The sequence below is a fragment of the Echeneis naucrates genome, chromosome 9, assembly GCF_900963305.1.
Source record: "Echeneis naucrates chromosome 9, fEcheNa1.1, whole genome shotgun sequence".
Classification (NCBI taxonomy): Eukaryota; Metazoa; Chordata; class Actinopteri; order Carangiformes; family Echeneidae; genus Echeneis; species Echeneis naucrates.
Window position 1 is genome coordinate 3,338,055 of NC_042519.1, and position 24,971 is coordinate 3,363,025.

Genomic DNA, 24,971 nt, shown 5'->3' on the forward strand with positions numbered 1-24,971 from the left:
TCATATTCATAAAGTAAGTTAGATGTGCATCTGTGTAAACTGTCCTGTGTCTGTGATGAGAATTTACATTCTCACAATAGGCTCACTGAATCTGTTTTTCTGTTTTCTGTTTTTCAGATATTACAGTCCTAGTTCATTTCACTTTATTCTTCAAGCACCACTTAATGTGCTAACTTGAGTTATTATACACCAAAATCAACGCGGCTACTAATTCAAAAAACTCCTGTTTATTTTATAATAATTAATAATTAATTATTAATAATTATTATTTTTTTATTTACTTACTTACTTACATCTTGACATATAATTGCACACATCAGTGGCAGAACAGAAAACATGAGATTAGAGAAGCTAAGCAGCAAATTATCCGGCGGACTGCAATTGTTTTAGCCCCTCAGCTATTTATTCATCACGGTGAAATAAAGCCTCACCACCTGCAGGAGAAGTGATGGACAGGTCTCAGACATGGTGGCATTATCATTGTAAAACATGCCACTTCCTGTTTTGCCTGTTCTAGCTGAAGTTTCATCTGATTCTCTCTAATTGACCTTCAGCTTCCAGATGGGGATTCTGTCTGTTGATTGCTTTGTTGTTAACAGGCTGATAACAGGAGACAGTTAGCTCAATCCAAGAGCAGCTAACTGTTAGCTCATCTGATGTATATTGCAAAACAATGAATAACTGTAATCTGGCCATCTTTATCTTTTCTTCCTCTTTTTTTTTTAAATAAACCTCAGAAGAAACCATATTTGGAGGAGAAGGTGGAGCTGTCAGTCACATGGTAGCCACGCCCTATTGGATATTAGTCTATTTTCCTCTAAGTGGGACCACCATTTAAAAAAATCACATTTTATTGAAGGAAAATTTAAAGTAGTGACTGAAAACATAAACCCATTTACTGAGCTAATAAATCAAGGCAAAAGGAGAGACATTTTCCCATAGACCTCAACAGAATCTGACATACAACCCTTTGAGTTGTCACTTGATAGTCATTGGATAGAACGTAAATTTAAGGCTCTTTGGCATTGGCTTAACTTTACAACCACAATATTAACATCCATTTTAATAAACAGGTAACACAAACAATCAAATCACTGTGTAGAAATATCTTACATAGATGACATAGATGTCAGATAGATATTGGAAACAACACACGTACTACACCACTCCGTGACTCTGTGGCCACATTAAAAAGGAGATTTTATATTGCTTGTATCTTTTCCTTCACTCACCTGACAGAAAATAAGCATGTTCCAGATTTTACAGCCTTTCCTGTAGGCAGTAAGCTTTTTCTCTATCTCATCTGGAGAGAGACAGAGAGAGAGATGTCACTTTTCCTACTCAGCCAAATTGGTGAGACATATAAACTGGTTGTCAGACCACACACACACATACACATAGACTCGTGAGTAGAAAAACAATGAGTCATCTCTGCACTGTAGCAAGCTCAAACGTATTCCACCCTCATCTTTTCCAATTTTTCCCTGGAAGAGTCATTTTCACTTGAGAATTAACGTAAAAAAATAAATACAAAACGCGTCTTACTCACCGAGGATGTCATCAAATGTGGCACGCTCGTGGTCCTGCAAATGGAAAAAGAGATTTATTGTGGAATCCCAGTGAAATGGATTTCAAAGGGAGCAGCCCAGCTATTTTCTATAAAGAATATTAACTCATTCACTCTCTCACCATTGCTACTTTTGGGCCTTTGATATCTGCCTTTAGACCGTATAGGCCTTTATGGATTGGCATAACATTTGGTAGACACATACATGTAAACTAGTGTTGGTGATTATCCAGCATCATATTTTGCAACTAAACATTTCTACTTATTTTGTGTTATTTTAGAATTCCTCCAAAATTAATCAAATTCTCATGCAAATAGTTCAAATTTAGGGATGATTTGCAGTTTTCATTTCCAGCTAAACTGAAACATGACTATAGCATCATATGTTGTGATTTTACATGCAGACAAATAGACCTTCACGCCTTGAAAGGAAATCATCATGCACCATGCAGGTCTACCAGACATGGACTGTTAGCAGATGCTTTGGCAGAGCAGAAGATGCTCTTTAACAATCATTCTTCATGCTGATAAAGCAGAGGGCTCAACACACAGATCAGTCCTTGTTCAATCCTCTTGTTGTGAGCCGCCTTGGCTCACAACAGTCAAATAAAGCATGGTGTCTACAGTGTTGCTAATCATAGGACGGTTTATGAGACGCAATGTAATAAATGGAATAAATCTGACATCTGACTGTACTGATGAAAGTCTGATAAGAAGGCTCTAGGGCTGTAAAACTGTGAGCTCGTAAGGCTCGTAGGCTGTAAGCCTGTAAAGCTGTGAGGTTGTGAGGCTGTAAGGCTGAGAGGATGTAAGAATGTGAGGCTGTAAGGCTATGAGGATGTAATAATTTGAGGGTGTAAGAATGTGAGGATGTAAGAATGTGATGCTGTAAGGCTGAGAGGATGTAATAATGTGAGGATGTAAGGTTGTAATGAAGTGCATGCTGTGTAGATACTTCTAATGACAGTGGGAACATTTAAGAAAAGCAATGTTGTGACATCCATCCTAACTGTTTGGCTTTGTGTTTATTTGCATCCTGTCTGTGGCAGAATAGAAAAAGACAGCAGACACTGAAATAACTGAAATCCAACAGTGCTTTAACGCTGTCAGTGACTGACACTCACATAAAGGATGGGGATGATGGAGGGGTCATCCCTGCGGATGATGTTGGGAACGTACTCCGCCTTTGGGACTTTGGAGGATATCAGCTATGGAAAACAGCAACAATACCAAGAAAATCAGTGCTGCCTTTTACAGATATGAAACACTTTCTGGCCATATTGTGAGTAAATTAGTTGGAGAGCTGAATGACAGGAACCTCACCATGATTTTGGGTGGAATGAAATCCTCTCCCTCACAGGCCACTCTTTCCATCTCCCTCTCCTCCTCCCAGTCAGCATCCTCATCCAGCCCTTCGTCTAGGTTCCCTGAAGAGGTATGAAGCTCACCACCTGGCCCACAGACACATGCCAAACACACACACACACGCACGATCAAAGGGTGAGATGAAAGGATAACCCAGAAATGTGGTTAGAGAAGTGCTCCATTTAAAAGTGCTGCACCTGTTGTATTATTTTTCCAGGACAGAGGAGGCGCACAGCAGTTAAAATCAGACAGCAGACAACACAGAACAACACAATGACACTCCTCTTATGCTCCCGGCCTGATGCACACAGCTACAACAAGCGTCAGGCAGGAGGAAAACAGGTTGAGAAGTGTGGGTGGCTCTGTGTAGATGAACAAAGATTCACACAAGAGTCCGAGTACACACACGCAAACAGGCAGAGTTCAGTTAGAAGCCATGCACTCTGCATTATAAACAGATACACTACACTACAACACTACAATAAGAGTGCGTGTTACCATATCCTTATATGTGTGTTTGTCTCATGTGTGTGAAAGCAAAAATATTTTGTGTGTCTGTGTGGTTTGTCTATTTCGGTGTCATTTTATATTCTCCCAAATGCACAAACTACTGTGCTTCACTTTGGTTTTTTTTTAATTTTTTTTATTTTGTGTGTAAGTAAAACTGGCCTGTCTCTATTGTAGTAAAGCATCGTGTGTCTCTGTGTGTGTGCTATGTACAGTAAGTGTGTGTGTGTGTGCGTGGTTTTGTTCATGTGTGCCAGTGATGGAGACCGTGTCCACTCACTGTCTCTGGAGTCATGCAGTGAGTCAGGCTTGACAGGGGTGGGGTCACTCCACGAGCGGCTGAAGCTCTTGGCTCGGCGTTCGGCAAAGGCTGATGGAGTTGGGAGGGGAGGAAGTCACACATGTACACACACGCACCCTCTCACACTTCAAGTCATGATCAGCTTCAGATATTAGAGGTTCTGTCTTACTGATCCCGACTCTAATGGCTCTGTTACGTAACTTAACTGTTTTGAGTGTTTTGGTAATTAAATCTTTTTTAACTGATGCTCATTTTTGTGACTAAATCATTAATCTGAGCAAACAAGTGATAATCTAACAAATTCTTACAGAGCAGAGCTTTTAACAGAAATTCCCAGCTTAACTGTCCCCATTGTTCCTGTTACACAACCGTGGTGTGTGTGTCAGCGCATTGTAGGGGATTTGTTGGATTCTGTGTACAGCTACCACCATGATTCTTCATTTTCTCATATTTGATTAATTAATATACCCTCTTATTATAAACACAAACAGCAAATTATTGACACTCAGAAGTTTCAGTGACAAAATAAGAGAAAAAAGAGAAAAAAATTCTATTGAATGGAGAACGACTGTCAGTCATATTTCAAAAATTCTGCTGCCAAAAACTTTTCACGATATCAGATGTTAGGTGTCAGAGTGAGAGAAAATCAGCAAAGACACAGAGTGCACATTTTTATCACATTAAGTTTGTCAGTTAAATCAACAACAGCACAGATCTTCATGTTTGCAACACAACAGAGCAAATGTGAGTGAGTACGGGGTCACAATCAGACACAACCACTTACAGTACATACTGCACATACACTTTACTGCAAAGTGACTAATGACACACATGCAGTATGGTTACAATGACCTGTCTGATTCATGCACATCCTCTAACGCAATCTGTTCTTACACATGCACAGTACTCTTACCCTATTCGTAAAGTATGGCTATGCTCTGATAAGACACATGCAGTGCATTGAACGGGAGTGACATCAGCATACATAAATACACAGATTAACTGAAAGACTTACTCTGGGCTTTCATCCTGCGGCTGCCCACCATCCTAAGATGTTTCCGGAAATTTCTTCAATTTTCAAGAAAGAGAGGGATGAGACAGAGATATCAGAACGACAGACATCGGGCTGTGCACTACACAATCAAACCATGACTCAAACGTTTTGGGAGCTGTGGCCCCAGGTCATCAACCTTAACAAGTGACCAAGACTGATACCAACATCCCCACTATAAGAAAAAGAAGCTGTTTCTTCCATCCAGCCCAGAGGAAACCTTTGCTCTTGCACAATTTGTGTTGCAGCTGCTCAGTGCTCAGTACAAAATGCTGAGCGAAAGAGTTTCTCCATTAACCTGTGCTGAGCAGAAGGTTTTAGTCAGTTTTCACCATCGGATAGAGGAAGGATTTTCACAGCTGATACAGCTTTTCAATTTTAAACTGTATTTGTGACTGGCCACATTCTCCTGGCATGTGCCAGCTACAATATAGTAGTTCACCACCTTGCTCCGGAGAAGTAACTTATGGAAATCTGAAAAAGTGGATTTGGTATCAATACTTTTTCAAACATTGCACCAAACTCTCAAGAATCCAAGCTAGTGCTTTAAATGAGTGTTTGAAGTTACTCAGATAACTTCTGTCAAACTCCTGCAAGAAGCTTGAAATCTTTCATAGGACTGATTGCTTTTGATTCATTAAAATACTTATTTGTTAGGGATCACTGAATATGTGTTTCATCATCAGTCTTGGAAATTTTGATACTGAATCTCTCAGTTGTATGACTGACTGTGATTGTTCTTACAGTCTTCTCCTCTGGCTGCAGTCTTGGATTTATTCATTTATTTATTTATTTATTTTCATGTAAGGCAATGTATGATTCATGGTTTGCACCACTGGAGAAAAAGACCAGTTTAGAGAGAAAGTCAGGAAAGCAAACAGAAGAAAGGAGCAGAAGCGGAATACAAATTCAGCTGTAAGTGGCAGCAAGTGGAGCCACATAGAGTCTAAAACACAGGTTTTTATTATACATCATGATTTGGAATGTAAGTTTGCCTTGCACTCATTGAAATGTTTGTAAATCCTTAGGTGAGGCTATGAGACTAAGAGCTCCTTGCAGCAGAGAAACTCGTGCAGCGTGTACATTGGATAAAGATAACCTTTTTCGTTTTTCCTCTGTCTTTTGCTCGTCTCACAGCTGTATCATAGTGAAATCACAGAGTAACATATGACATTAATTCAGTTGCAAATTTTCACGTACAGTGTTGGATTCTGAAAGTTAAGCGAATCCAATTAATTTGCCAAGTATCTCGAAAACTGAATGATTTAGCTCTTTTACACCCTCTCATTTTTCCTTGGGTACACAGCTGAATATTTACAGTGTGAAGCCAACCAGTGGTAAACCTTGTTTCACTGAGCCATTTAAGTTTCAGCCATGTGTAAACCAAAACAGATCTCCTGTTGGTTTGTGTTAGAAGTTACCATCTGCTATCTTGGTTTTGTGAAACCAGGAGAAACAATATTTGGAGGAGAAGGTGGAACTGATGAGGAGTGATGGATCTGACCTGCTCTGGGCTCTGATTACTCAAGAAGACCTCAAACTGGAGAGTGAGACCACAAATTCATTTGGAAAATATTCACAGGTAATAAATGAAGGGACAAGTAGGATGATTTTCCGATCGACTTCAAAACAATCTCTGTTCTTATTTTAACCAGCGGAGTGAGGTTCGCCCTGATGGTCATTTTGGTGGATCTGTAATCTTAATAGTGCAGTGGTCTCAAAAGTTGTATATTGATGAAGTTCTGTTGTTGAGTAGATGTATTTGAAACAGTGAAACTCCTGATATGGCTCCTCTACGACGCCACTACTCATTATTCAGTAATAACCCTCAACTACTCTTCTGTGTCAGTCATGACCGTCAAGTAAAAAAATTATGTTTATTCACAAAAAAGGGAAATCAAGCTAATATGATTGCGTAAACCTGAGCGAATAGTAGTGGGGTTCACGAAGTTTGAAGTAAACGCAAAGCACACACCTGTCAAAGTTCATATTTCTGTCTAAAACCATTTTGCATCCGGGATTCAGTTTCAAGTCTATACAGTGACATGTCAGTGAAGATTACAGGAGTCGTGAAGGCAGGGCCTAAAATAGAGGGATGAGTCAGAGGAGAGGGGGCTCCATCAGTCAACCAGTGTTGCTTTTTTTATTTTTTTTGTTCGTTTGTTTTCAACACAAATTCCTTTCAGCGTGCGTTTCTGAATGTGTGTATTTCTATTATTCTGCAACTATCTCACCAACTCTGCAACTACAACTGTGGCCTTTGGAGAGGAAATGTGTCTCGCTTATTCAAACATGTGTAAATAGATGTGCGCACCCTTAGAGGCAGCTAAAACGATGCACACTGAGAGTCTGTCACACAGCGCTGTGCATGTTGCTCTGTCTTACAAAACACACACAAATGCAGCCTCACACAACAAATTGCATGTCTGAGTTGTTGCCAAATATTGATTAAGTCATTGCCTTTGAGAGGCGGCAGTGAGCTACGGCTCAGTATTGCTAGACCTTGGTTTGGCACGTCAGTGTTCAGTGAGGAACAGTGATTAAACCTGCCACTCTCCCCCAGGACTCACTGCACACACACATCAGGACACAGATACAAGGTTTGTGATGGCCTTAGAAAGACCACCACACTGTTTGTGTGTGTTTGAGCTGTTTCAAACTGCTGAATCATCGGAATAACTACAGAGTGGGTCTTCAGTTATTCACAGTTGAAGTGATTTGTATGAGATTGTCTCACTTGGTAAATACAACAAAACTTTAAAACATGCATTGTGTACTAATGATTAATGATGTGTAATAAAGTGATAATCTATTCAAAATTATTTACTCCGTTACTAACGTTACTCCAGTTATCGTTAACTGACTTTATTAACAAGCTTCTTAACCATGTCTGATATTATTTCACTGCTGCAATCTCCGTTTTTCCGAACATAATTTATTCACATACTGTACAAGATGTGTCGAAAGCAAACCTTTTGGGTGGACCTTAAATATGGCAGCATCTATAAGTAATATGTGGACAGGAAATTCTACAGCTTCACTGATGTCATGGGATGTCATGTCCTGGCCAACAGGAGGCACCCGTCTCTATAACAACCAGGTGTTAAAGTGAAAGGACACACACATACACACACACACACACACCAAAAAAAATAATAATTTCTCATTGAAACCATTTTCTACAAAGAAGAAATAACTAACCCCCATTTTCTGTACTGAAAGCTCTGGCTTTGGAGAGATACTTACTCACTGCAGCAAAACATAAAGTTCAATCAAGAAAAACCTTTTCTTTACTGCAGCAATACCAGCTCTTCACATAAGAACAAGACAATATGTCATGGACAGCTGTGTTTTGCTGACAACATGCTGGTGGAATTATGTCACAGTATAAGCACACAAAATAAGGGGGATACGCTACCATATGTATGACTGGCTGCTGGATTTTATTTATTGCATATTGTGCAAAAATAAGAAAGGAATAAAGCCAACTATTCTGTTGTTCACTAACTGTATCATTCTTGAAATGGATCTAACACAGTGTGTATTTAACTGTATTAAGAAAAGCATTTGGTAAACCATCACTTTAAAAGCTCTAATTCAAATAATGGCCATTAAACCCCATCATACTCAATGAAACTGCAGCCCATTGGCAAATGAAGGAAAATCAGTCACTGCTCTAAGTCTGGCTCTCTCTGTGTGTGACACACACACAATTTTTAGATCTCATAAGAAACCTATGATGATGATGATGTGTCAAGAAGATAATCTCATCGCTCTGAAACAGGGACAATTCTGCACCACACAGGACAGGACAGGACACGGTACCTCTCCATCATGGTGGCTGCCTCCTGCTCTCTTTTCCGCCTCTTTCTCTCAGCAATGCCGCGGAAAGCCCTGCCGGGACGTCAAAGTGTTAAGTGGTTTGGTTCCAGCTGCACCTGACCTAATCCCCAAGAATTTTTGTCTGAACCCAAACTGACCCAAGAGGTACGAGAAGTTTTATGATGTAAATCAGAAATCACTTATGGCTTGGTCCTGAGACTTTCAGTTATGAGCTATAGTTTCTGTTTGTTTTGTTCAGTTTTTCTGATTAAAGGTCATGAAGCAGAGAGACTCTGACCACACTTAAGCCCTCTGGGTCTTTGTCGGGTTCGGGCATAAATGTGATGTCAGGTGAGAGGGGGAAACAGTATAGGGTCACGGTAGGATTCGGGATTGGTGAGCTTTGGTAGGCGGTAGCGTGGTTAGAGTTCACAGCACAGGGACGTTTCATCCACCACTGTGGATATTCTCATGTAGTAAACACACACACACACACACACACACACTAGGGCCACAAACTAGGTGTCTACAGGAAAAGAGAATGCTAAATAGCCTAGAAACTGCCCATGCTGCCCAGATATTGTCATTGAAATATACCATCAGGACACAGGTACTCACCCTCTAATTCTTGGTCCCATAACAGTCAACTGTCAGTGTCATGAGCATGAGTTTTAAAGCATTCTGTGTTACTATCTTGATGTTTATTATGTCTTATTGTGCCAGCATTTATGTTGGTCAGTGTGGGCGTGCCCTTCCCAAAGGGGACAGTAATGGCTCTGACAGGATGTCAGACATAATGAGAATCATCTGTGACAGTGCATGTCTGAAAAGAAGTTGTGTCCTGTCCATCACTTTCTCTTCCCGCTCCCTGAAACAATGAACATGTTGGAAGAAACTCTTCCTTTAGCCTGCCACACTTCCCGCCATCTGGACCTGGCAGAACCTCTGAGAGCTGAGAGCACATTTCATCAGTTTTTTTCCACCAAAATGGAGTCTGTCTGCAAATTAAACCCTGGGCCTATTTGGTGATGTGCATAAAATAGTACATGAAAACCCGAAACAAAAATCACAAATTTAACTTGCAGCGTGTGATGCTGCCGATGGTTTAGCTGATGATATCGTTCAGAAACTCTATCTTCCATTTTCCTCCTTCCAAAACTGTAAATGGTCGCTGATGAGACAATCGATATTTATTTCATAAGAATTACTTGAAGTGCCCTGTGCCCTTCTTCTTATAATGGTAAAAGCAGCAGTCATGCTACATTTGTGAATATACATTGTTAGTTATACTATTCATGTGCTTCATCTGTGTCTAATTTCAGATTAAACAATAGAAAATGGCTTTTCCTGAAGCTATACTTTGCTTTTACCAGTATGCTTTTCATGGTGGTTGCATAAGATAACAGCTTTAGGCACATTAGGTTTGCAATAAGTCATGTATGTTCCACTGTGATTGTTTGTCATATAAAAGAAAGCGTCTTCTTTTTTTTTTTCTTTCTTTTTTTCTTTTTTTTTTATTAGAGGTGCCCCAATACTGCAGCACTTAACTCAGACCTATCACAAGACCTATCACAAATGTATAATATTCCTGTCCAATCTGTGAATTCAGTGTTGTCTCCATTTAATTCCTGCACTCTTGTTCCAGGCAGATTATTGACAGAACCGGTAACTTCAAACACTCAGTCCAGCAGACACTGAGGTTCAGGGGGTGAGGGACACAGCTGAATTGATAACACAAAGCCACACAAGGAAAAGGGTTGAAGACATGTTATCTAACTGACAGAGCGAGGAAAAAAAAAAGAAAAGAGCAACGAGAAAGAACAGTGGGGGTGGTTCAAAGATTTACTCACGATATTCTACAGTCGTGGTTTGGAAAGCCGCCACGAAGAGAGGAGAGGAAGAAGAGAAGACCAAGAGAAAATGAAGTTAGAGCAACAGGGCTAGCAAGATACTCCACACACATTTCAGAGACTGGGTTATGTTCCAGTTCTCACCTTCAGGTGGAAAAAACATAACAAGAAGCAACAAAAAAAAAAAAAAAAAAGAAATTCCTGACTTTTTACTCAATATGTACAATATAACAAGGACATACATCTCATAATGATATCCACATTAGTATCAATAACTAAAAAGAAGAATAATATGTTCTTACATTTTATATAAAAATATACTTTGATAGTTGATGTCGAGGACTGTGCGCACATAAAAAGTTTCTTAAGTGTATTTATGGCCAAGAAAACTCCAACAAATCAGATTGGATCATACTAGAGATAGAAGACAGTGATCAATGATTTTAATCAAGGGCCAGTGTCAGCGCTGTATATCAGCCTGACCCTCACAGGGACAGACTGAAACAGATGGAAAAAAGAAACCGGTGCTGACATATGGAGGGAGAAGAGGCAGCGTGGGTGAGACAAGAGAAACCACCATGGTGGCTGAGCTTTGATTGTTAGAGGGTCATAATTACAAGATGTGGGTGCTAGGTGATTATTTCCTCGTCATGAAGAGTGGAAGCCACACTGTGTGTGTGTATTTTGTTCTGTGTGTATCTTGCTCAATGCATATACTCTACTTTCCAGATTTGGCCAATTCTAAGATCATTGACTCATGACTCAAGATTAATGAACTCTTATACAAGAGAGCATTGATTTGAAAACTCTTAACCCTGCATCACCGCCTAAACAATTTTTTAAAAAGAAAACACTCGATTAAATAAAATGATGTCCACCAACAGGACAGTATCAAGAAAGCAGGGGATCCATGTAACTAAGTATATCCCTACTGGTTGATGAGTTAACCTTTAGCATTTCACCAGCCAGTACTTGGATATTAATGTTCACCAAATGTTCTGCTTGGAGGCAGGGTGACTCTCCTGTGGGGCAGCACAGGTGCAGCAGCAGGAAGGATCAAACAAGATGGATGGGTCAACACAGTGAAGCCAGCACACTTTTTATGTTGTGCCTTTTGCACCTGTGTTCACCACCATAGAAAGGTTCTGTTCAGTATCACCAGGTATGGAAGTCTTTCTAATTTCTGCCATATTTCTTAAATGATTGTGGAATACAAGATGGGAAAAGTAATGTGTATGAAAGCGTCAGAGGGAAGACTGGTCACTATCTTCTGAGCGCAGTATTGGTTTAGTAATGTAGAGAGTAGGAGTGAATGTCCATACTCACGCCTGCATGGTAGTGGTGGCTGTCTGAAAGCTGAACATATTTTCTTTGGGGAACCAGCTATTTGGCGTGTCCTCTGCAAACACAGAAAACCGAAAGGGTATAAGCGTGATAAAAAGGATTTTTTTTTTTTTGTTTTTGTTTTGTCTTGTAGGCAATAAATAACAAGGCCATTGACAAAGCAGATGCATCTGCGATTCCTTCCTTTCATTCATATTAATTTACAAATCATCACATTTATGTTTACCTCTGTCATCATTAGATGGCCTCTCTTCACTGTACATCCTGTCCATTCTCTTGTGCTTCCCTCCATCACGTGGTGAGGTATCCTGGTCAAGGGAGCGCTGACTTTGGCATGGAGCTCGAATGCAGGCCACACAGTCCGGGGTGCAGTCGTCCCGCGACCCCCCACGCCTCACTCCCCAGTCTCGGATGTTACTGGTGTTCCCTGCGCTCTGCAGGGGCTGTGACGAAGTCGCTGGGCCTCCGTGGTGCTGGTGGGCATTGTGGTGGGTGTTGCTGCGGTGGTGGCTACCACGATGATGGCTACCGCGGGTGATAGAGGCAGCTGGCTGGCTGGTACAGGATGGGTTGTGGTTGGCAGTAACAGGGGTCTGGGACAGAGGCTGATCCCTGGAGCCCTTCAGCACCTCCAGCTCCAGGCTCTCCTCTGTACCACGGCCCCCCAGGGTCATCCCTCCTTCCCTGGTGATTGTGTATACTCTGGCTGGCTTCACTGCAACACTGCCCTCTGGACCTCTGGGACCTGGTGGGTCCTCTGCCGAGAGGCTGCGCTCAACAGAGAGCCGACGTTTGGAAGGCCCTGAAGATGCTGGAGCAGGGAGGGTGCTGACCAGAGGCTGGGGATGAGCACTGAGGTTGGATTGGCTGGACTGGCTGGGTTTCTCTACAGGCAAACAGCAGCTCTGTGGTGGGAGATTGTTGTTGTGTAAGCGTCTAACGTCAGGAGATTCGCAATCTTGGCCAGGGAAGGTTTCGGACAACAAGTGATCTGAAGGTAGAGGGCGTGAAAGAGAGAGCAGGTGGAAAGAAATAATTCACATTCAAAGAAAGTGACAGAGAATGTTTTCTGTGTAATCTATGCAGCTCTTGTAAACAACTATCAGATAAATACCTGCAATATAAATATGAATATAAATAATAATTAAACTTTCTTCTGAGTGTTTATACGGTTGGCAGCGTGGCAAACATTTACGAACCAGCAAAGCTTTCAGGAGGATGACAAGGAGAAGCTGAACTGTAGTTGATCCCAAAAAGAATAAGGCAAATGATAAAAGTGTGAATATGGATGAGCTGATGCAGGACATGAAGGCAGAAACAAAAGCTCCTCCAACGCCCACAGTCATTAAGAAGGACAATCCTTCGCATAGGTAAGCAGCTGCAAGGCCGCAGGTTTGTAAATAAGTGTTAGCTCACAGGAACAGGTGAGGCTTCCATACTCTGCGCAGTGGATATGTGAATAAGACTCATGATTGTTGCAGAGTGATATCAGTAATAAAGTGAGCAGCTTTACTAATATTGAGCAGACTTTGTTTGACTCAGTTGTACCGTGAATTTCATCTATGCATCTTTGCAAAATAGATTTGAGAAGCATTGCTTGCTTAGTGACACCAGCTACTACTATTACTGTTTCTGGAAAAATAATTGAATCATGAAAATTCTGTCAGACTAACAAGCTAACCAAGGTCTGCTCAGGATTGGCATTCAAATTCATCTTAGGGGATCTTTTAAGGGGTTTGTACACCAATGTGCCCTCTAATTAGCAGATGCTTGTTTTCATTTGCAGAGAAATGCTACCTTACACAAATCTGATGAGAGTTGAGACTGATTTCGCTGTGAAACTGAACGGCTCTACATTTCAACTGACATTAATGCTGATAGTGAGGCAGGTACAACAACAACTAGTTAAATGCATTTTCCTGCAGAAACGCTGACATTAGCAGGTCACTTTGGGGATTTGGCAAAGTGGAAAATTTTATGTATTACAAAAAAATGCCTAAAAACAGATGCTTCTGTGATAGAACTGATTATATTGAAATGTTTTCCCCTACATGGGAAAAACATCATGTCCAATCAAGCCAAATAAATGTTTTACTGCAATGAAGTTGCAATGAAGCTGCAATGAAGACCTCGCCGGTGTAAGACCAGACTCCTGGGTGTTCACTGTTGATTGCTGAATAACAACTTAATGACCAGAGTGTGCGAGTCACCTGCTCCGTTGCGGTTCTCTGGATTGGTATTGGCCAGGTAGTCTCCAAATGCTCTGGCTGCTCTGTAGAGACACAACAAGAACAGCAATTAAACCTGATCTCTTCTAGTGACCCTGTTCACGGTTTCACAGGAACTTGGCCACACAAACAGTCAGCAGCATTGTTGATTTCATTGTTAATGTCCTGAAACTATATTCTGTAACAGCCGTCTCTAGCCAAGGTAGCAAAGTGTTCTTATCTAGTGACTGCAGGACTGAGAAACAGCTTGGGAGACACAGCTTGCCTCCCCCTGCACAGCTGATAGGCCACACAGGGGACTGTGACATCACATGTGCCAGCTAAAATAAATGCAAGCACTTATACATGTGAGAGTGAGCAACTGCAGACCGTCTGTAGTTTATTAAAACATAATGGCCTCTTGACATGGAATGCAACATTGCTGCTGTCAGATATGAGCTTTTAGTGTTGCCAAAGAAATGTAATGATGTTGTCCTCATGCAAAAATTCATTCTCAGCATGTCTGCAATGCGTTGCAGAAAGTATTGTAGAGAACTGTAAAAAAAAGGACAGGGGGCAGCCTGGGATTTCTCTGATTAAACCAATCATTAAACTCTCACCTCTGAAATAGTTCGACACTGTTCTCTGTACCGTATGAAAAGTGAATTATATCTGGGTTTCATTCAATTCATACATACAGTTAATACAAGTCCCATTAAACGTATTTCGGTCTTAACCCATGTTCTTTGATTGAAATGCACAAAAAGGCTACAGGCATGAATCCATGGGAGTTTCAGGCAAGCGGTGGAAAGTGAGTGAGTGAGAGTGTTCTATAGATTGAGATAAGATTCTTCAACTGTAGTATATATGCATCTGCAGCTGAAACACAGACACTCTTCATCATAAAAGATATAGGCCACACACACACACACGCATGCATGCACACACACACACGCACACACACACACACACTCAAAAACACCTATAGGGAACCAGTAAAGCCTATAATAACTTTCCTCCCACTCCCTACAATGTGGCATTCGTACCATCTGCAGACAAAGATACACAGACAGACTTACACATCCTCTGTGTGTGCAGTTGTAACAGCATGCAGAAAAATAAATAGGCAACGCACACACATTAACACACAATATGTTTTCTACGTGCATGCAGGGCTAAATCTCAGGGGGGCTGCAGTAAAATGGAATTGCTGTGTTGTTGCTGTACCCTATATGCTTTCCTGCTACGACACTGTAAATAATTAAATATGAGGTGGCACGTGCAGTCAGCAGCACTCCCTGTAAAAAAAACCCTCCCTGCTTGGTTGATAGAGGAGGAGGAAGAGGAGGAGGGGGCACGAAAAAGAAATCGCTGTCATCTCTGATATGTCAGCTTGACTCCTTAAACTCCTTCCAATAAAAATTCCATTTACGGCACTGAGAGAAGAGGGATGTGAAAACATATCTCATATACATATTCATATATATATATGTGTGTGTGTGTGTGTGTGTGTGTAGAATACTGTAGGTTGAAAGGAAACTGGTCATTTTTATTTGCAGTTTTTGTATTTATTGAATTTAACGCTTATGAGAAATGGTTAATCGTGATGTATCTGCCTCTGTATAGAGAATAATACAGAACCAACCCAGGCAAGCGTTTCAGTTCTGCCGATACAACAGACCAGCATTTTCTTGAACAGTTAAACATTTCGGTCCACATGGTATTTGATCTTCAATTCTGCTCCCTCATACAGCCTTTGTATTGTGAAACTATTGCATTGTGTTGGTCATTATCTGTTATTTGATTGTACCTATCACTACTGCTATAGCCTGCATGTCTTGAGATTTTCATTTGGGCTCTGCTGTTTTGCTTTTGCAGTCAGAAGAAATCACGTTTGGAGGAGAGGGCAAAACGAAGAGGAGTGTGGGTCTGTACTCTGTTCCTATTAGGTGTTACAGTATATTAATCACACAGTAGCCACGCCCCCAAATCCATCCACAGCTTTCTGGTCTGTTTTCCTGTAAGTGGGAGCATCTTTTAAAAAGTGAACATCATGAAGAATTAAAACTAATGGCTTAGACCTTAAACTCGTTAGGAAAACATTTACTGAGCTAATAAATCAAATGAGAAAGAAGGAGATTTTCCAATAGACTTCAACACAACACGGCTTCTTACAAAATCGAATCAGATTTATTTATATAGTGCCAAATCATAACAAAGTTACATCGAGGCACTACATGTAGAGCAGGTCTAGACCAAACTCGTTCTAAAAATATTTAAAGAGACCCAACAGATCCCATGAACGGTAGAGAGAGAGAGAGAGACACACGGGGGAGGAAACGTTGGGTAGAGTAGGGAGACATGAGAGCGGGATGACGGGATAGTCAATACAGGTGCAGCAGGAACACATGATGCTGCGTGAAGTTCATAGAAATATGGGAGCAGCAGTAGAGCGGAGTCGCTCCCTGATGGTCACCTGTCCGCGGTGTGCCCCGCCCTCACCCATAACTTTGGCTGGGATTGGCTCCAGCACCCCCCACGGAAAAGTGGGAGAAGATGGATGGATGGATGGATGAAGCCATTATTAATAGTACTGGTTGCAGTGTTCACTGTAAGCAGAGACATCACTAAAAGGACAGGGATACATCACACCATCAAGCTGTGCCTCATTTTGCTTTGGTCCTATGAAGCTGCTTTCCCAGTATTTTTTTTTTTTTTTTTTGTTCTACTTATACTACCCCTTCTCATGTGCCTGGAGGAAGGGGTGGTATAAATGTGAAAAAAAGGAGATGTACTATCGGACAAAAAAATTACAATAAGGATGGAGTGGGACATTGTAGGCAGGAGGGAGGCATAACAAGCTAAGAAAGACTAATAAATAAAAGGTGATTCAGAAAGCAGATGGTATTGTGCTCTTGAGTCTCTGTCATATGTCAGGCTGCTCCTCCTCCCCTCTCTCGATGTGTGAAGTGGTGGAATTGCTGTACAGTATGTCAGGGACATAGAAGTGGTGTAGATGCCTGGGGAAAGATTCGCAAGCCATGGAGTTGGAGAAGCGAAGAGCCTCAGTGTTACAGATACACGAATGACTGCACTTTGCTGGCTTGATTGAGTGGCTGTGTTTTGTCGATGTGTGCTGGAGTGTGTGTTACTCTGTTCATATGCACTGTGTCCCAGTGGCCACGTAGTCACATTGACTCTCTTGTGACTTCTTTAAGGTTAGATACGCACTCTGTTCAGCCAGTCAGGTTACTGCTACATAGGCCTTCTGCTCCCTCTGTGATCTTGAGCTCCGGTTTCCTTCCTCACTACTCCAACTCTTTCTACTCTTCTTAATCCCATTTCTTTATTTGCCGTTCTCATTCTTAATCCACGTATACCTTTACCAGGGTGTCTAAAAGGCAGTCATGAGATGCCAATGGTCGAATGCATGACCTCCACAATAGCAAAGTTCCATGCTCACACAATGCCACGCTGTGATAAATAATGATCTGATCGATGTGGGAACAGAAATTTGTGAATCTGATGGCAGAGGAAGGAGAGAGTGAGCTACTGGCCACCATGCAGACTTGGCGCTCCTACAAATGAGGAGTCTCTATGTGAGACACTTTGATGGGTTATTGAATGATTTTAAAAGTATAACCTCTATCCTGCAGCTGAACCATTTCATCCCTGAGTGTTTCATGTTGACCCTGTTCTGAATGCCGATTGCATCTGTTTCCACTGGCAGCTGTGGATCTTAGTGGGTGGAAAACAGGCTGAAGCTGCAGGAGCTGTGAGAAAGCAGCAAGCCTCGGTTCGGTTGCTCGTAGTTACGTACCGTGCTACAGGTCATTAACCTTTTCAATCGTGATATTTTACGGCTGCAAAGTTTTTCTGTGACCACTCGGGGATTGACAGGCTACACTGAAATTCTATCACCTGAGAGGTTCATTTGTTATAAAACATTTGCTAATTTACATTTTCAGGAGACCATTACAGCAACATTTGCTCTCTCTTGGAGATTTTCATTCAGCCCTTTTTTCTTTTGGTCTCCCCGACTTATCTGTGTCCTGGCTCCACTTAGTTGCCAACCATGAAACTAAAACCAGATAAATTAGATGAAAGAGAATGCATCTTTGTTAAACTGAGGGAAAGTGCTATTTTTTCATCATAAGAAGCCCCTATAACTTTAGAAGATAATAACATTGGTCCTCTGACTTGTAATTCATTTAAAAATTATGATTAGTGCAGATTGTACATAATTCTGTATGTGGAGAAAGTATCCTGAGGGTGTTTGGGTAGTCTTAAGACCTAACGCATGAGACGCTGCTATCGAGGTCACTCTGTGCAGCACAATTTGCATAAGCTATTTGTTTTACAAATTGTTGTTATAATGTACTGTGGTTTGGGAACATCAGTTTCAAGATCCCGGCCATTTAGCCACCTTGTTACTGTTTTGTGTTCACCTCCATCCATCACACTGTGGTCTTTCTTTAAAATGTTAAATCTAAATTAGATTTAATAGGTTTTCTGGAGCTGCAGGTAGACAGACATCCATCACACCTGGATGGCAGGGATAGGCTGATATTTGATAAAAGGCAATATCAGCCACAAAATGTATCATAGTAACTCATGCAGCAGACATTTTTCTGTCATTATAAAGTCTGAGAGCGAACTTTTCACTGTGACTGTGAGGTGAGTGCAGCTGCTGCCAGTGGAGGACTTCTGTTAATGCAGTGACCCTGCTGTGCCCACCATGTTCCATCCGCTGGCTGGGAGATAATCAATGATATAAACATAACGCATAATCAGTCAGATCAGTGAGGGAACCGGCCATCTTGCTGCTCACCTAGCTGCTTTTATCATCAACAGGGCATCATTACAGCCTCAGGAGCTCAATGTCATTAAAGTAAATGTGAACAGGAGATGAGAAATCAGTATAGGGGATTTGAGGGTAGCGGCTTAAATTAAGGATTAAAATTGAAGAATCAGTGTGGGGGATGCCAATGCTTTACAGTACATGACACACAATATCGATGGCTGAAATGATAAAACTGAAAAATACCGGCTGCACAAAACTAACATGAACAGCTGACTTCTAAAAGAATAAGGACAGCAGACAAAGTAGCTCCTTTTTGCATGTATGTCATCATTTTGAATTATTAATTTGTTGTGCACATGGCTTAACATATGTGGCCAACGATCTAGATTTGATTCTCCAAGCTTGCTATAAATAGAAACAGCTACATTTCCATGACGTTTGCACCTGTCTGCCTACACGTGTGTGTCTGTGAGATATTATGACTGAGGCTTTGTACAACATCCGTTTGGTCTGTGTTATCGTCCTGTTTCTGCTCTGCCTCTCTTACCGTAGGTACCATAGGTTGGGTTCATCAAGACACAGACACATGATCCACTCCGCTAAGAACTGAGGCCACGAGTCAGGATTTAGCCATATCTCCCAAGAGAGTGCGAGAAGGTTCATCAATGCGTATTGGAGGGAAAAAACACGAGTAAATTATCTCATCAGAGCAGACAACAGGCAGGGTCCTTGCTCACAAAGAGGCAGCCACAAGTTCACATGGGGGAGAGGAGCCTTTATTAATAGTTTAATAGCTTTATTTGGATCCCCATTAGCTGCAGAAGACAGCAGCTATTCTTCCCGGGGTCCGATATTAAGGGTAAGAGGTATAATGTGGCACAAAATGAATCATTCGGAGCTACAGGACAAACTTGATACTAGATCGTAAAGGCTTTTAGATTCTCTATCTGAGGTCAGGATCAAACAGCTCAGCAGGAGCAATCTTGGACAAATTTGTCTCGGGCAGCATGAGTGATAGCAGAAATTCACAGACAGAAGTAGTTTTAAAATGGCCCCAATTAAAAAATATTTAGGAAGAAAACATTATTCCCTTCCCTTTCCTCTCGTTTCTTGTGGTTTTTCAAACAAAGCTGCGAAATATTAAGGCAGAAAATGCCTTACAATAATTTATTATTATAATGATTTTGTGATCCAACACGACTTGACCTACTGTACTTCCTCAAAAAGCTAACCTCATTTGCAGACGTGAACATTTCCTCCCTTCTGTTTGCTGTGTGAGATCTGTCACATCAGAAATTTAGCATACTAATACAAATTAGATATTTCCTGTATGAATGAAAATGAATAGACCGATCGAAGTTTTGTTCTTCTGAACAGGGCTTTAGTGTTGGTGCTGAGGTACTGCAGCAAGCGCACTGTCTCATCTCTACTCTGCAAGTTCCCTTAGCTGAGCAGTTACTTTCTCCTTCCCACTGAGGAGTTTGTGAGAGAGAGGGACCCAGATGTTTCCTACCTAATAGCTACAGTGAACCATTAAAGGAGCTAATCTGTGCAGTGATGAGGACAATGTCGCTGCTGGTCACTCAATCTTGTGGGAAAGAGGCCATGAAATCACATTTTCACCGAAGTGGAAACTATTAAGGCCTTTTCAGGCCTGTTGTGATGTGCAATTCTTGCAAAAGTGGCTCAAACATTTTTGAGATATTAAAGGCGACGTGAGCTAAGGTGCTTGTAATTTTTCCTGTCATGTGGCTAATCAAAGCAGACAGCCTTGGTCAAGTGTGCTGTTCTACACGCATGTCAAATAAAGGACAGGACAACTGTGTGTCTTACAGTATAGCATATAAAAAAATGTTTTTTCCCTCAAATTCCCAGACATAATTAAAGATTTATGTGCAGGTTTGCATTCCCCTGGTAAATAAAGTTCTGCCAACAGGAGGCCATCCATGCAGCAATAACAAAGATCATAAATAATGGACAGCAGCTGGACGACCTGGAGATAATATCAACGTTCAACCAGAGAACAACTCACTGGCATGATGTGTTGGTCGGATTTGCACGAGGTTTCAATGTTAACATCTTTGTTCTATTTGTTCTATTTGAAATTCCACAAGAGATCCCTGAAATTCCGCAGGGCTTTATCAGTCCACTGCACACTGGTATTTACAAACATGACTGCTTCAGTTGACCAAAGAACAAAGAAGAGCAAAGCACTGACGCAGCTTTCACAGGACGGAGAGCTCCCTGCTGCGACAGACGCAGTTTAAACAGCTTCTTCTAACAACCTGCAATGAGGAGTGACACGGGAAATGGCACAATCTTCCATGATGTTTCCTTTTTTACCTTTTATTCTAAAACACCTCAACAATACATTCTGTAAAGCCTTTAGGGCGTAAAGTTCAGCACAATAATAAGAAAAGACACGTAAAGATTGCTAAGTTCCAATTTCAAGTGTATTTTAAAGTACTGACTTTTTTTTTTTTCATTTTATTTTAGAGATGTATAGAAAGTTTTTTATCTCAGAAAAAATGTTATATTTTGAATAAAATGGTTTTTGAACTTAAGTGGACTTAATACAGAGCGAGAAAGAAAGAGGGAGAGGGACAGATAGATAGACATCGACATTTCAACACATTAACAACAAAGTAAAATTTAAACACAAAAATAACATTAAGGTAGAATCAAAAAGTGAATAAAATAAAATTTTAATACATTTTTTTAACTTAAACTTATTTTGTCAAGTGCTGCATATTTTACAAACGGGAGGCCGGTCTATCTATATAAGTTGTTCTATTTTATTCAGTAGAAAGAGTTAGTTAGCTCAGTGCTCCACTTGTCACAACAAGGTCACATTCCACACGTCTACATTTGGAGTCACACACAGATCCAGATATTTAGCCAGCAGGGCAAATTTTGTGCCTGTGATGTGTCTGACCATGTGACTGATCCTCACACAGTTGCTTGTGTTTTTAATAAACATCATTGCAACTGGTGGAATTAAATGGCTACTAGGTTTGGTACCAACTGCTGTAATGGGACATGGGACTAGGCAATTTTCAAGAACTTTCCTGGTCACTCCTGGCCCTGATTTTTTTTTTTTTTTTGGTGACAGTGAAAAATTATCACTACAGCTTAAATCATCTCAGGCTATTTGCAAAAATAATTGTGCTTTGAGTTATTTGCACATATTACAGCCTTTGTATCAAAGTTCCTTTTTTGCATCTCCTTTAGTTGCCTGAAACTATACTATGCTATGAAACTATACTATATAGTATATACTATACTATACTTCTGAAACATGATACTGGGTCCTATCTGAAGCAATGACACTACTGTCACTGTTGACTTTTCTGCCATTGCAGGAACCTGACTAATGTGTCCAAAGTCAAGTAGAATTCATTGCTTTAGTGCAGATCTTTGAAATGTCAAGTGAAATGGCGAGTAGAATAATACTTAAAGGGGCAGATGTGGACAAATGTGTCATGCACGGGGTGAAAAGGAGACTGCGGTGAGAATAAATATCCTATTACACAAATGCCAGCTTAATCGCTCTATGATATTACAATCTACGTTCACCCAAAGAAAAAGATATGCGACTGGATTTGTTAGAGAAGGTAAAATAGCTCTGCCACTGCTCAGACAACTCTAATCCCAGCTCAGCTCAGACACAGCAGCTGAGGATCAGGGAAGAACGCTACTGTTCAGTGAGATCCATTAAACTCCTTGTCAGGTGGCGTGTGGTTGCTGATCTCTGATAGAGTGAGAGGTGTATACAAGACTTGGGTCTGGTCCACATTTGTCTCTGGGACGCTGGTTTCCATCAGAATGATTTATGGAGAGTTAAGGATGAGGTGTAAGTGAAAGAGCGAGGCAATAACCAGATAAGAATTAAAAGACAGACACTATATAAAGTCAGAGACTGACTGGGTCTGAGTTTGTGTGCATAGACTAATGAGGAGAGCTGCTGCCTCTGGAACTGGCTTGGTTGTCACATTCATCAAAACTACAGACCATAAATAGTTGGTACAGGCATTTTCAGAATTGGGGTTGAAGGTCGCACATAAAGCCAATCCTGGACAAAATCTTTTGACATTGCAGCAAAAACCCTAAATTATAATGATTTTATAAACATTAAAATATTCAACATTTCATTTTTTCATTGCTCACACTCAGTTTTTTCCACAACCAGCTTAAAATCAAATAATTATTAAAACTAATAAGTCTGATGTGGGAACAGTAATTTATCTGTTTTCTCAGTTTCCCTACAACACAGGGATGTTGGCATTGCAATTATCGGTTGAAATACTCTCTCTGTTGCTCTTTACATTGTAACATAAGGATGGGAAATCAATTATTTTTTCCTGTTAACTGGATTTCGGCTCAGGAGATATGTTAGGTTGTTGCCTTTGAACGAATTAAACTTTAAATTAACTTTCATGAATGATACCCACATTTCTTATGTGGGTATCATTGTTATAAATGTTATAATATAAATGTTATAAATTCACAGGATGTATTTGGAACTCCACATCTTTCAAACAGCATGGCACCTTTTATTATTACTTAGAGCAGCACAATTAAATGTAATATAATGTAAATCACAATCTGGCCAAGAGGAATGTATTTTCCAGCTTTCCAATGGCTGACATTATTCTTATACACTGGGTGTGACACAGGGTCCCATCTGAAGCCTTGACGAAGCTGCTGATAAGATTTCTGCCACTGCAGGATTAAGAAGAGTGAAGCTCTTCCATCGTGAACGCTTCCATGCTAGATTGAATGGGAGTCTATTCAGGAGTTTGTGAAGGAATGAAAGAAAGTAAAAAGTGCGTTTACCAACATGATTCTCTCTGACTTTTAAAAAGGTTCATATGTATCCATATAGGCATGCATTTTTCTGCACAGGATACATTTAAAAATAAAAGGAGCAAATGTGTCATGACTGAGAGCAAGGGAGCCTCAGTTGTTTATGTTCTGGCTCATAAGGTCAGTAAGTGGGCGACATAGTGCATCTCCTACCGTAGATCATTAGTCATCCTGCAGCCTTCATAATGAAAACAAACTGATCTGACAACGAGGACACAAACCTTTCATCAGGTTAAATGTCATTAGAATTTTGGTGAAAGTGCAGTGCGTCTGACTGGAAGCTGCATAAATACTGTAAACACCAACATGAGTTAAAAGGACTAAGAGGTGAAATATCTAAGCTTTTCCTGAAGTCAGGCTTCAAAGGTAGAAATGTCCACAAGCTCAATTCACGCAATGAAAAGCTTCCAGTTAAATTCAAAATGCTCAATATTAGGAGCACTTTCAAATTCCATCAGGTATCATGATGTAGCAATTGATATACTGTTGAACCTGTACAAAATATTCACAAAAGGGGACCTTACACAAAGATTCAGCTTAAACAGAAATATCCTGACATACAGTGAAGCCTATTCAGAGACTTGACAGGAAGACAATTCAGAGACGTATAATTCCAATTCACGCTTTAATAAAATATATACATATAAGAATAGAGAGAGAAAGAGAGATGACTGAGGTTAAATAAATCAAGAGTAAAAGCAAGAAGCCAAAGGGAAAGTTTAAAGAAGCTGCGCCACCCGCGCTTCAGACGGAGACGGATGGAGTCACGAGCCTACAGAAGCAGGCTTCGCTCTGAGACCATGATTGGAACAAGGAACAAGCAGATCTTCCCTTTAACTTCACCTACAACACGCATTTCCACACATCATCTACAAATACCGACTTTATTTGCGAAGCAGCCAGCTCATCTGCCCCCTCCCCCGGTCCTCCGTGCGGCTCCCCGCACCCCGCCGCACGTACCCGCACACTCACCGAACTTTTGCGGCCACGGAAGATATGGCATCACTCCTCAGGTTCTTCCTTTTGGACACCGCAGTTCCCATGCTGAAGTGGAAACGACTTCGGGGAGAAAACAGACCATTCCCCACACTGATCGGGGGGGAAGGGGGGGGGACACCAGCGAGAGAAGATTCACCGAGACGGAAAAAAAAAATAAATAAAATAAAATAAAATAAAAATTAAAAAAAAAACAAAAAACAGATGAATTCACACGAATCCACCAGGGCAGGGCTTTAATGATTTCAGATTCAGCGGCATAATTTGGGACGAAAAGGCTGAATGATCCAG

General features: G+C 40.9%; 1 protein-coding gene across 1 annotated transcript in view; it reads right to left on the reverse strand.

Moving 5' to 3' along the window:
- Positions 1–24,727, reverse strand: part of nsmfb (NMDA receptor synaptonuclear signaling and neuronal migration factor b) — a 34,035-nt gene extending 9,308 nt beyond the window's left edge. Inside the window, exons 1-12 of the mRNA XM_029511381.1 lie at positions 24,657–24,727; positions 14,018–14,079; positions 12,034–12,798; positions 11,790–11,862; positions 10,464–10,469; positions 8,617–8,685; positions 4,756–4,808; positions 3,720–3,809; positions 2,891–3,018; positions 2,692–2,775; positions 1,550–1,583; positions 1,233–1,303 (exon numbers count right to left, since the gene is read on the reverse strand). Of these exons, the coding sequence (XP_029367241.1) occupies positions 1,233–1,303; positions 1,550–1,583; positions 2,692–2,775; positions 2,891–3,018; positions 3,720–3,809; positions 4,756–4,808; positions 8,617–8,685; positions 10,464–10,469; positions 11,790–11,862; positions 12,034–12,798; positions 14,018–14,079; positions 24,657–24,727 (1,506 nt within the window). The remainder of the gene's footprint in view (positions 1–1,232; positions 1,304–1,549; positions 1,584–2,691; positions 2,776–2,890; positions 3,019–3,719; positions 3,810–4,755; positions 4,809–8,616; positions 8,686–10,463; positions 10,470–11,789; positions 11,863–12,033; positions 12,799–14,017; positions 14,080–24,656) is intronic.
- Between the last annotated feature and the right edge of the window lie 244 nt (positions 24,728–24,971).